Here is a 12,500-nt window from a genome sequence, read left to right on the forward strand (position 1 = left end):
ACATGGTAGCGTTTCGGACTAGTGTTCAGGAGGTCTCCAGTTCGAAACCAGCCGGGGGCACTGTCTATTTGCCAAAGATTTTGCTTTGAATGCGACTACTTCTTAACTTAGAATTTGAAGCATTTATAATTTTATTTATGAACAGAACTTTTTTTTTAATAGTAAACCTTTATTCGATTTTTATCTTATATATTTTTTTTATTATCAGGAAGTTGGGTTGGTTAGGTTAGGTTATGATAGTTTAATTTTATAATGCTAAATTTTAAAATTAATTTTATGATAAAAAGTTGTAATTAAACATTCATTTGATTTTTATCTTATAGGTATGTTTTTATTTTATTAGCAAGTTTGGTTGGTTAGGTTAGGTTATGACAGTTTAATCTTACAATAAAAAATTTATTAATTAAAAAGTTAATTTTATAGCTAAAAATTATAAAATTATTTCAATTTTTTTAACTTCGCGGTTCTAACGGCGAACGCTGACACTACTAGATATGTTAGCCATAATCCCTCCCGTGTGCCCCACCGCTGACTCTACTACCCTACAACCACTAAGAACACTCTACTATTATTTTTATTCTGCTTTCGCTTTTTACTTTCTGCAATGTGAACAAGTGGTGCGGGAGCGGGGTAGTGTAGTTTTGTCTATTTTATTGTCCATTCTCATTCGCTAATCGCTATTATTATTTATTTTGTGGATGTGGATTAAAATAAACAGTGTTAATGTTAAATAGAGGTGCAAGACTAGTTGCGCTTTTGCACAGGAGACTTTCGAGATTTTAAGTGATTCCTTTCTTCAGGAATAACCTTTGTCTTGAGAATAAGGTAAGCCAAATTCCTGAGTTTTTTTAAAACATGTTATGTCTTTAGTTTTGAATTGTCTTTGTTGGCATTAAACAGTCACATTCTGACCTCCAATTAATAAGGTAGGCCTACCATAATTTATTTTAGGCGTTGATTCTGCTAGGTGTAGGCCTACTAGAAACCAAAATATAACCTAGAATAGGCCTAGGCCTATTGAAGGGGTTCAAATCACAGCGAAGACTTACTTAAAGAACAATTTGTACGGCTACTAATAAGGTAACAACTATTTTAATAAGCTAAGTAACTAATTGGCATTTCAGTTAAGCAAGCAACCTAATAGGCTAACTTACTGTTTACATAGAATACAAGTTAAAATTGTGGGGTACAGTTTCTTACCTGGGCTATGCTAATATCGATTGAGACTATCGATTCGATAAGTAAACCTTCATGCGATTTTTTAACCATCAGCAAGTTTGGTTGGTTAGGTTATGATAGTTTTATTTTATAATAACTTAGAGATAGGCTATATTTAAAAATATTGATTATTAATCAATATTTTCAATTCGATAGTTTCAATCAATATTAGCATAGCCCAGTTAAGAAACTGTACCCGAATTCTGGAATCCAATAATAGGCCTGGGCCTGTTAGCTACATAAGTTAACTTACTCTCCATAATTCACACAGTCCAAGTTAATGATCTTACCTTCTAAACCCCAGATAGGTTTCAAGATACTTCCCTAACTTAGCCTATATTATTGATTGGACTCAGGCCTAACCCTCCAACTGACAACGTGACTATAATAATCGCGGTGGGTGGTTTCTGTAGTGGCAGCCCGGGGTAGACTTCCATATCTGTTGGCACAAACAACCGAATGAAAATATTGATTACGGTATTCGATTGTTTCATTCGATATCGTTCGGTTAGTTAGGTTAGGTTAACCTTACTTAACAGCCCGACTAACTTATAATATCTGTCACGTTTTTTAACTAAAAGATAATGGTTTTAGTTAAAACAAATGTAAGTTAAAATGGAATAACTTAATGTTCATAGGAAGGCTACCGATTGAAAGGTAAGATTCTAAACTTGCATTGTGTTACATAGATTCAAACTTTACCTCACAAGATAATTTAAGTTTGAAACATCACTTTTTGTAGAAGTTAGAACTAGGCTACTGTTACTAAGACCTAAATTATTTAATTCCCCCCATTCTTATTAACCTTGTAGCCTACAATAACATAAGTTAGGTACCGTACCTACTAACTTACTGGTAAGTTTTTAGTCTACATCCAGTTCTGACAATTAAGTTTCAATTGGACACATTGGTAACTTATTGGGTCAATATGAGCCAATGTTCAGTACTGTAGGGTCATAGTCACAGTGAAACAGTTTTACTTCCTACAGTTTATCCAACAGTTTACCTTTTTGGTCAGCAGGGCCGCCTCGAGGGCGATAGACGCCCAGGGCGTGATTTTTATCTGTCCCCTCCCCTAACAGAGATATTTGGGGTTTTTGCATCAACAGAACCAACGTCTTTTAAGTTTTTTTTTACAAACCCTATAATATGAATCTACCTATTTCTGAGATTGACTTATTAGTACGAGTTGTACATTAAGTTATAGTCATAGTCATAGTTCTTTATTCATTTTTTTGTATGTAAGATACCGGTACGGTACATACTTTAATAATTTTATGTAGGGATATGGGTTGTTAAACTGATGATTGAAAATCTAACTTAATCATTGAATTCCCGGAACATTTAAAATTCCATTAATAATAGTGTGTTTGAATACGTAAGTTGTCCTGAAAGGAAAGTACTCTTCATCAAAATAATAATCTTGAATTTTAACTTAATGATGGTTATTAAGTTGACTATATTTATTGGTATTTAACATTTAAGGGGACTGTGACTGAAAAACTAATCGAAAATTGAAAAAAAATTCTTATCCTTTTGAAGTTTTTTTTTATGTTAGGCCTATGTCGTGTTATTGTAAAAAAAGTTTAATTAGGTAGGTACTAATTTTTTATGGAAAAAAAGTAATTTTTGAAAATTTCAAAAATAACCCTTAGAGTAAATATATTTTTATAATCTTCTATGTAATAATAGGCCTAATTAATAGGCTAAATGACAAGTAAAATGGAATAATTTAGTAAATTGTTAAATTTTGGAACTCAATTAAATAGCAACAGTTATTTTGAAACTTTTTTTAAATAGATTTTTGTTCAAATTGGTCTTGATTGCAAATATGTTCAAATGGATGCTGGTCAAGACAGGTTTGATCCAGTCGTAATCAAAATGACAGAACCAGTACTACTGGTACTATCTCACCTATAAAAACACAAAATATGCGCTGCAAACAAATGTTGATTTTGACTTCTGGAGACCCTCAAGAAAATTTAACTTAATGTGGTTAAACCTAGGGTTTGACCAGGAAGACTGCATTCGGCTATAAGTCCTCTTGAGAAAGTAGCTAAAAACAAATAAACTATAGAGATACCTAAATAGTTTCTTTTCCAAACAATATCCAAATTTAATTACAATTTTTTTTAATACAGCAGCCTAGGCTTTTTGTTACATATGTTACTAATGTTTTTTAATAGCTATTTACATTACAAGTGTAGTAAGAGCGTTTTTACATCACGCAGGTGAATGTTGTGCAACGAGCGAAGGCGAGTTGCATAATTCACCGAAGTGATGTAAACACGCTCTTGCGTAACGTGTAACGTACAAGATTTTACCTGACCCGACAATATTCAGGAGGTTACGAGCAATATGCTTCATTATAAATTTCACTCATCTTCTAACAGTAACGTTAATTTACAAACAAAAGCTTGGTTAGGAAAATTCTTCAAAGCATAACAATAAAATTCAAACACACAGCTGATTTCTAGCGTTGAACGTCGTTGGCTCCATAGAGGTATATTTTTTAAGTTATCCACTCAATGTTATTTAAATGGGTTTCATTACATCACCGAGTGAGTTTTTTTCAACTTTACATCACTCGAGAAGTAAGGAAGTTGTATACATCACGCTTGGGATAGGGAAGTTTAACATGGCGGGTTAGGTAAAAGAAATTTCACCCATCGTCTTGAATTTTAATGATGGTTATTAAGTTGACTATATTTATTGGTATTTAACATTTAAGGGGACTGTGACTAAAAAACTGATCAAAGATTGAAAAAAAATATTTTTTTATCCTTTTGAAGTTTTTTTTTTATGTTATGTCGTGTTATTACTGTAAAAAAAGTTTAATTAGGTACTAATTTTTTATGGAAAAATAGTAATTTTTGAAAATTCCAAAAATAACCCTTAGAGTAAATATATTTTTATAATCTTCTATGAAGGACTAGATAAACATTCTATCTTAAAAAAAAATAAGGCTATATCTCTTATAGTTCTCTCTAGGCCTATATATAGCATATAGTTAACATAGTATTATATGGGCAGTCATAGTCCCCTTACGGAGGTAGATCTTCTTATATAGGCTAACTGAACAAAATGAGTAGGCTATAACACAACCCATTGGGCCTGTACCAATAGCAGCACCAATAAAAAAGTAATTATTACAAAGTAGTCTGTAAGATAAATCTTGGAGGGGCCCAAGAGTTGTTTATTGCCATGGTTACTGCTATAGACAATAGAGAAAGTAGGAGGAGCGAATTACAAAACGGAGTCTGTTGAACTTCCTGCTTCAGCTTCCTGGGTCTGGTTTCTCATTAGGGTCTGTTTGTATTCCAGTTTGCTGCATTCCCACATGCAATCAGATACTGAACAAGCTGTTTAATGTGTATACCAGTCTAGATGTGAGATATTTTTACAGTGATACATCACAAAGCAGTTTACTGACATGTATATATTTTTGTTTCATTGTAGTTCTTTGGAAAATGATAATCTGGGGCATTAGTGCAATTTATGTATTTTTATAAACATTTTATACTGGTACTGCTGTGAGTAAAACGATTTATGCCAATCTGTATTCTTATTGAGTCTTATGATTTCACCATAAGATTGTGAATCTATTTAAGGAAACTTAATACAGTAGGTCACATGTCTTTTGGGAAGTTAACAGAAGTATCCTAGCTTTGGACACCACTCTATGAAAAACCATTTAATTCTCACAGTACATATTCAGAAATTTGTTGTGTATGAGAATTAAAGCAAACATTGTGAAAAATCCCTTAGAACTTGTGACCATGGTGGAAGTAAATATATTTACTTCCACCATGCTTGTGACTACTGTATTTAGCTAACCATGCAATAGATGGATTATATATGTTCACTTAAATTTGTTTGAATTACAGTACTTATTTCATTCAATTAGTAAATTTAAGTTTTTAAATGGCGTGTGTAAAAAGAAAATGGTAAAAGTGTATTAAGTTAACAGGTCAGACTGAAATTTGTATGTATATAGGCCAAATATTTACAAGTATTTATTCACTGATTAAAACCCTCGAGACAAAGTGTTTATACCTATTACAATTTAGGATGATATTATTAAATGAGAAATGTTTCTGAGAATCTATATTCTCATTGTATGCAGGCCTAGTGTTCATAGGCTACATTAAAAATAACTTACAAAATCTTATTTTATTTTTATTAATTACCCCGTGTACTGTGTTAGGGGGCAGCTCACATTAAAGATGAGTATATACAATCAACAAACTGCAGATAATTGTGTAACAATATTTTCATATTCAGCATTTTGTTGTGAAGAATGAGTTTACTATCAAAAGAAAACAACAAAGAGTTTTTGATAATAGGCAGAACTGATTATCACAAGTGGTTTTAAGGAAGTTATTTATCTAAAGGTGGGTGGTATCCTTTCTGATAACTGCTATGTGTTTTGTTAGAATCTAGTTTAACAGAACCAATAACTATCGTTCAAAAGATGTTAAGTTTATCTTTATTGTATTCTCTTATTCATTTATGCTAGGCTATATACAACTTCTTTTCAGTTATTTTTAAAACAATATTTCCACTTCAACTTTTGTTTTTGTATTTTTAAATTAGATGATCAAATTAATATTTAGTAATTACTTTCCTAACTTAAATTTTACTGTTCTAGGAAATCAAAACCCGATATTGAAAAAGAAATCAGATAAAATGTGTTTCCTAACATTTGTATATCGCTATTATGTAATCAAATTTAAGTGGAAAAAATATTTGTGGCACAAAGATCGATCTAGGAAGGGAATAGAAGATTTGCCTCCACAAAATGCTATCACTAAACACTGGCGAAGGATCAAGGACTGGTACCATTCATTTAATGAAAAGCATTATGAGATGATAGAAAAATACACGTCCGCTAACACTCTAGAACACTTTCTTCTGATGGCCGCTGTAGGTTGGTTGGTTGGAACTTTGTTGACTGTCCTATACTTCTACAGCAGTGTGAGTAGAGGCGATGCAGATGTGTTTTGGTGTTTTATGATCAAAGTTCCTCTCCTCGTGTTGATAACAGTGTCTCTAGCCTTCACGGAGACTGGTCGTTGCTTGTTACTGCTGGTGCCTCTACAACTATGCTCTTCTAGAGGGCAAATGTACATCCACGGGACCGTGTTACTGTTGGTCACCACGGGGCCATTGATGAATCTTAAACACAACCTGAGCGTGATTCAAGAAACTAGTACCTGCCAGCAGAAAGGTGTAGCTGACGCAGCAGCTGAAATAGCGGACATCCTTTTTGGACCTTTTACATCCTTTAAACAGGCAGCGATGGAAATCGTCAATGGTATCAAAACTATGGTAGCCAAGATTCAAGCTATATTGACGAGTTTTAAAAGAATGGTTATGACAGTAGCTGATGCCATTCAGGGTGCGACGCGATGGATCAATAGTAAAATTAACGGATGCAAGACTACTGTCGGTACAACTTACCAACACTGCATGGATGCTTTCACCTGGATGTATGACGAGTGTAAGGTGAGCGTGCCTAGTGTGTTTGTGAAGATGTGCGCTGTCACTGAGTTTGCTAGCAACCTCTGCAGTACTGTTAAACCTGGGGAGTATCTGTGTGACTTGGTGTTCTTCAATGTGGATCCGCTTGTAACTACTGTCAGTCAAAGAATCAGCCGACTATTGGACCGAGCGTACACATTGATGTACTTCTCAGTCAACATACATCACGAGTTTCACATAGACTCAAATAGCCAGAATATCATGAGCGATATCAAAGAAAGATTAAAATCGTCTTTAGTAAGCTTAATCATAATGCATTATTTTGCTAGTGTCGTACAGCTTGCAATGTTTTTATTTCACTTTTGTTTCCTGTGGATTGTTTATCGCCACAGATCGAGGTACTTGCGGAGAGATGAGTTTGACAATTACTATATGAGTGGGAGATTGAAAGATATTGATCATCTTGAAGCTCTAGCTGGTCGAGAATCTATATTTCCATTGACAAGAGTTGAAACAAACAAATACATCAAAGTGTTTAGCTGTAAGATTGTTAAAAAGGAGTGGAAATCATTCTCTTTTCCGACTTTTACTACTATAAAGACGGGCTTGTATCTAGGAATTATTGGGATGGATTATTTGTTATATTTTATTGCTGAAAAATGTCGAACATTTATGCTCGCTGTGATGCAATCTTTTGGTTCACGAACAGAAGTCTCTATTGTAGGGTCTGGCTTTCTAGCGGAGCTAAGTAGACGTGTGGTGCGAGCATTGAATTATATGGATTATAATTTTTATCAAGCTCACTTTATGCCTTGCATACCCAATCCAAGGCCTCCCAATTCTTGGACAAACCGTGTAATTTATTTTTGGCTTATTGTTCTATGGTTTTCTTGGGCGATGAAGCCCTTTGTTTTGAGATTCAGACATGTAGTGATGGACTATTACAACCCTGACGTTGCCGACAGACGAGCAAGATGGCTTTACAATCATATAGTGTTCAAGAGAATGAATTTTCTAAAAGTAGTTAGTATCAAATTAAGGGGAAAGTACAGTTCTGATCAATCAAAGAGGACATTTTCTATTGCTGACTTCTTGAGAGCCAAATATCCATGGATTACCTACATAATAGGAAAAGGTCTGATTGGCTCATATTGTAAAATTTGTAATCATGTTGTACCACCTTTGTATTACTGTCCCACTAAAGATTGCTCAGGAGTCTATTGCGACGACTGTTATATAAGTGTTCAAGGGTTGTGTTACATATGCAGACGAGAAATGATGGTAGCTGACTTTGAAAGCAAGCGGATCAATTTCAAGAGCATTACACCTGACTCAGAAGAAATCGCTGATGTTAAGGATGAAGAGGAAGGATTTTTCAAGGTTGTTGATGATGAAAGTGATTTAAATTTTAGCTACCAGGACCAAATGACTAGTTACAGAGTGTCTGAATCTGAAGAAAATTCCCAAACTATTCAGTATACTTTTGTTGAGAGCAATGATGACCATGTCCCGTTCAAATCAAAATTAAAACACAGAAAACTCCGAGAGTTTAATGGAAGTAAGAAGTTGAGCTATGAAGAAATGTTTGAGATGCTCTAAATTATTTTTGTTTATTTTCCTGTCATATTTACTCAGGTTACCAGTATTACATTAAGGGAGTAATTTTTATGTAAGTTTACCACAAATAGTTATTCTTATACTATGAAATAATTTTTTGTTGTTTAGTTTGACAATTACTATATGTCAGTTTTAAACATACCGAGTCTAACTAGGATGTAACTAGTAAAATGTTATACTGTAATAAAAGTTAACTTGATTGTATCATGTTTTTACTCTTCACAATTTACTTTCAATAAGAGTTATTACAAATTAAAGGTATGATATTCATAAAATATGAATGCGATTTAGTACTTAGGACACTCAAAATTCAGATATTTTCATAATCAAAATTTTCAACATTAAATAGTATATATTATTCAATGGTTTTATGGATACCCTACTCATCCCAAATAAAAAAAAATGCTCTAGTTGCAGCAAACCTGGAGACGAAGCAAATTTAGGCCTACATTTTGCCTGATTAGATTTTCACTAAAATATGTACTTGGGCTTGTCAGATTTATTCCCCCTTAAAACCTAACGAGTACTAGTTTTGCTGCTACAGGGTTAGTAGTAAAGTTTGTTCTAATAAAATTTCAAAAAACTTCAAAAATTAATAAATTTAACAGATTCGATGGCTGGTCCCTTATTCCTATCGCTTGACTTGTACTCAACACAGTCAAACCACACTAAACCAGACTAGTTCAAAGTAAAAATAAAACAAAAGTGATATCGTGGTTTTCCAAAAATTTGTGTTTAATTTGATATCAAATTTCATACTAATCAGTCATTGGACATATTTTTATTCCCAACAGCCACTGATGGGATTAAAATATGTAAATGTTGACTGATTTCTGTTAAATTCAGTAGCAAATTAACAGCAGTTTCTAGAGGAACCACAATAGTGCACTGTTTTATTTTTATTAGTAATGTTACAGAAAGTTTTTTTGTCATATACAGTTCAATTAAGTGGGAGTTCAGTCGAGAGGTAGAAGTTGTGAACAAAAGCTTGGAGCAAGATTTCAACCCCGGGGCCTAAGTTAAAGTCCGCCACTAGCCTTTAGTATTGGACCATGTACTTACAGTACTACATTGTTACCAAAATGTTATTTCACTCCAATCGTCATCTCACTCTAAAACTTATCCAATATTTATAATTGCTTGATTTTGCGTTTGTTGTTGTTTGACGTTTATAAGTTTTCAGCACATCAGTGGTTGAGTTAAAATAGTGTTCGACAGTTAGTGAAAAACTCAACAATGAGTCAATTGTGTGTTTAGTGTTACTAGTGAGTGAAGTGAACATTCGTTTCGGGGATTCTAATACAAGGATTTCTTTGCAGATCGAAAATCCGAGAAGCAAGAAATGAGTAATAATGATCCAAGATCCGCCAGAAACATTCACAGTACTAATGTGGCTTTGGAACAAAATAATCCGTGTTTAAGAGAGAGCCAGGCTTCTCTGAAGTGCTTGGACAGAAACGGATACGACAATGATAAATGTCAAGATTTCTTTGCCAACTATAAAGCCTGCTTGAAGTTCTGGACTAAAGTCAGGAGAGAACGTCGATGGAAAGGTATCAAGCCTGAACTGCCCCCGCTGGAAGAAAGGGAGGCTATACGGAATGAATATTATAAAAAGTGAAAATTTGTTATTTATCAAATAGTTTTATTAGTGAAAATATATTGTTAGACGTGTGTGTGTGTGTATTTGTCCTCCATTAATATCCATTAGGTTCTGTGTAGGGCTAATTGTGTTTCATAATACTGTATAGTAATTAACTAGGACCGGCTCTTACTTAGCCAGGAACATAAATGGGGGTACATAAATCAGAGACAGCTGGGTCTAGTTGCAAACAATCAAAAAGCTACCAACTTTTCTCGAATCTGGCAACCTTTTTATTTTATTAAAGGCGTTTGTACAGCTTTCACACTCCAGTGTTTTATGTTCGTTCATATAAATGTTGCTGGATGACGTTAGGGCCAGGCTAACCAAAACAGTACAAAAGAAAGCACACCACATAACATGACTTGAGAAGTAATAAATAATTTTATGTCATTGGACAATCTCCGTCAACAACAAGCATGAATTGTGGATTGTCCATAAAACATAAGCTTAAAAAAAATTACTATGACTGAAGTAAACAGAAGTGGTATTTAAAAGTTAAGTGGGAAATTACCTAAGTAAAGCCCTTAGTTGGTACAGTAATATATCAGGTTGTTGATAGGTTGTTGTATAGGTGTTGATAACAACATTTAATCTTATAAACAAATTCAAAGCAGTATACTCTCAGCCAAATCAAAGTGGAAGTAAATAAGAACATTTAGTCCAGTGACAAATATTTAAATCAAAGTATTTATTAATAACAAGATCAAAAGTCAATACTGCAATTTCATTTCTAAATATTATTATCCATTGAGTTTACTGTATAATTTACAATAAAAAGGCATCAAGGCATTTTAGTACCCAATTTGTATTTAAATTTAACAGCCACATTCACATTGTGATCATATCTAGTCCATTCTATCCATTGACTATAGATAGAAACCTTAGTAATCAATGACAACCATAGATGATTAAGAAGAAAGCACAAGTTGTTATAGATTAATAATACCATCATGCTAGGTACCTACACAACATTTAAATAAATTATTATGAAGTTTTGTGGTTGTCAGTCAACAAACTCCTTCTCTACAATTTAAAGAATATTTTTGCCAAATCATCATTCATAAAAATGTAAATGAACTCAATTGATTTGTGTATGATTTTCATTTTACATTACTAAACGAGAAAGTTTTATTTTGCGATGTGCCTTCTACAAATAATTTCAGTTAGGCCTACTACAAACAAAAGCGAAAGGCAAACTATAAATTGCAAGTACATTTGATATCGATTCCTCAATTATTACGTGTTGCACGTTGGCATTCCTGTCGGAGGGGGCGGTGGCAGCAACAGATGTGTTGCCTTGCCATCTGCCAGATTTTTGTTTTGCACTGGTTCAGCCGCGACTAGACGTCACTTGACCTTCAAAACAGCTGTTTCCTTTTACTTGACGACGCCGCCGCTGCTACTACGAATAGTCCCATTGAGCTGTCTGCTGAAGTGCCCAAGGCTTTGTTTGTTTTCAATGTGTTTCAGTGTGTTTTCGTATATGGTTCACTTGAGTTCTCTTTTATGGATTTAATTATATTCGTGTTATTGTAAGAAATGTGGAGTGTGTGTATTTGCAAGTCTTCTTGGTTTATATCTGGATTGTAATTTTGGTAAGAAAAGGTATGTATTATGAGCTTTATTTTTGAACACATTTTAATCTGGCATTGTCAGATTTGTCACCTATCTCTTGATGTAGTGGGTTCATGAGTCCTCGGATCGGAATAATGTTCTACATTTTTTAGTTAGGTAGGGGAGAATTTTCACCTATCATTGCATTATGTAACAGTAAAAAGTAGGCCTACTTTTATTGCGGGATAAAGAAAACCAAATATTTATTTTGAATTAAACATAAACTGAACTCAACCTAACTTAGGATTTGAAAAAAGTCGACGAAGAAAACTCATTATCTTTTAATTATCTTTAGTTAATTAACTAAGGCCAATGGTTGTCACCTTTCAATCTCACTATTTCCAAGTCATTTCCAGTCAATATTTTCCAAATAAAATACCAGTAGATCTGTAAAAAAATGTAAATGAAAACCTGCTGTCTGAGGGAAGTTAATTTGTCTGATAGGATTTTTACCAAAATTTTAAATTGAAATATATTTATTATAGAAATTACAACAGCTTGGCCTCACCAAGTTTAAAAAACTTGTCGGCGAAGTTCATGTGATGCATTAGGCAAAACATGCCAAACATTAACAAACCAAAAGTTTTTTTTTCCTAGAACAAAGTTTTTTTAATATACTATTTCTACGGCGGTTTGTGGCAGGTGCTTTAACTTGAAACAAAGTAGTTGGCAGCACACTAAAAAATCTAAAATGTAATGGCATAAGTAATTGCTTTATAATATCCTACGGAATACTATTTGGATTGCTCATATTTTGTATATTTTCCAACTTTTATTGTTTATCCACAAAAATAGGGACAATTATGATTGTAGAAATGATATACATAGTTTTAGCACTAGAAAATAGAAAAATAAATGTACCACAAGTTCGTTTAGAAAAAACTAGGTCCGGACACATTGTTATGGCATTAGGCTTTATAAC

General features: G+C 33.4%; 3 protein-coding genes across 3 annotated transcripts in view; all 3 read left to right on the top strand.

The window, feature by feature from the left end:
* Positions 1-602: 602 nt before the first annotated feature.
* LOC129003850 (coiled-coil-helix-coiled-coil-helix domain-containing protein 7) lies at positions 603-9,995 on the top strand. The gene is made up of 2 exons (XM_054432175.1): positions 603-825; positions 9,639-9,995. The coding sequence occupies exon 2, from the start codon at positions 9,662-9,664 to the stop codon at positions 9,938-9,940; it is 279 nt and encodes a 92-aa protein (XP_054288150.1). The 5' UTR covers positions 603-825; positions 9,639-9,661; the 3' UTR covers positions 9,941-9,995.
* Positions 6,088-8,301, top strand: LOC129002351 (DC-STAMP domain-containing protein 2-like). Its single transcript, XM_054430087.1, has one exon. It carries the CDS (start codon positions 6,088-6,090, stop codon positions 8,299-8,301), a length of 2,214 nt encoding a protein of 737 aa, XP_054286062.1.
* A 1,509-nt stretch (positions 9,996-11,504) lies between the features above and the next one.
* Positions 11,505-12,500, top strand: part of LOC129002357 (activated Cdc42 kinase Ack-like) — a 42,576-nt gene continuing 41,580 nt past the window's right edge. The window contains exon 1 of the mRNA XM_054430093.1: positions 11,505-11,569. The gene's annotated coding sequence lies outside the window, so the exon portion shown is untranslated. The remainder of the gene's footprint in view (positions 11,570-12,500) is intronic.

The sequence above is a fragment of the Macrosteles quadrilineatus genome, unplaced genomic scaffold (assembly GCF_028750875.1).
Source record: "Macrosteles quadrilineatus isolate MER2022 unplaced genomic scaffold, UCM_ALF_1.0 Scaffold_9__3_contigs__length_116548681, whole genome shotgun sequence".
NCBI lineage: Eukaryota > Metazoa > Arthropoda > Insecta > Hemiptera > Cicadellidae > Macrosteles > Macrosteles quadrilineatus.

Bases quoted from the DNA above. Each gene is read 5' to 3' on its own strand.
- LOC129002351 (XM_054430087.1), top strand. From the start codon at position 6,088: ATGATAGAAAAATACACGTCCGCTAACACTCTAGAACACTTTCTTCTG.
- LOC129003850 (XM_054432175.1), top strand. From the start codon at position 9,662: ATGAGTAATAATGATCCAAGATCCGCCAGAAACATTCACAGTACTAAT.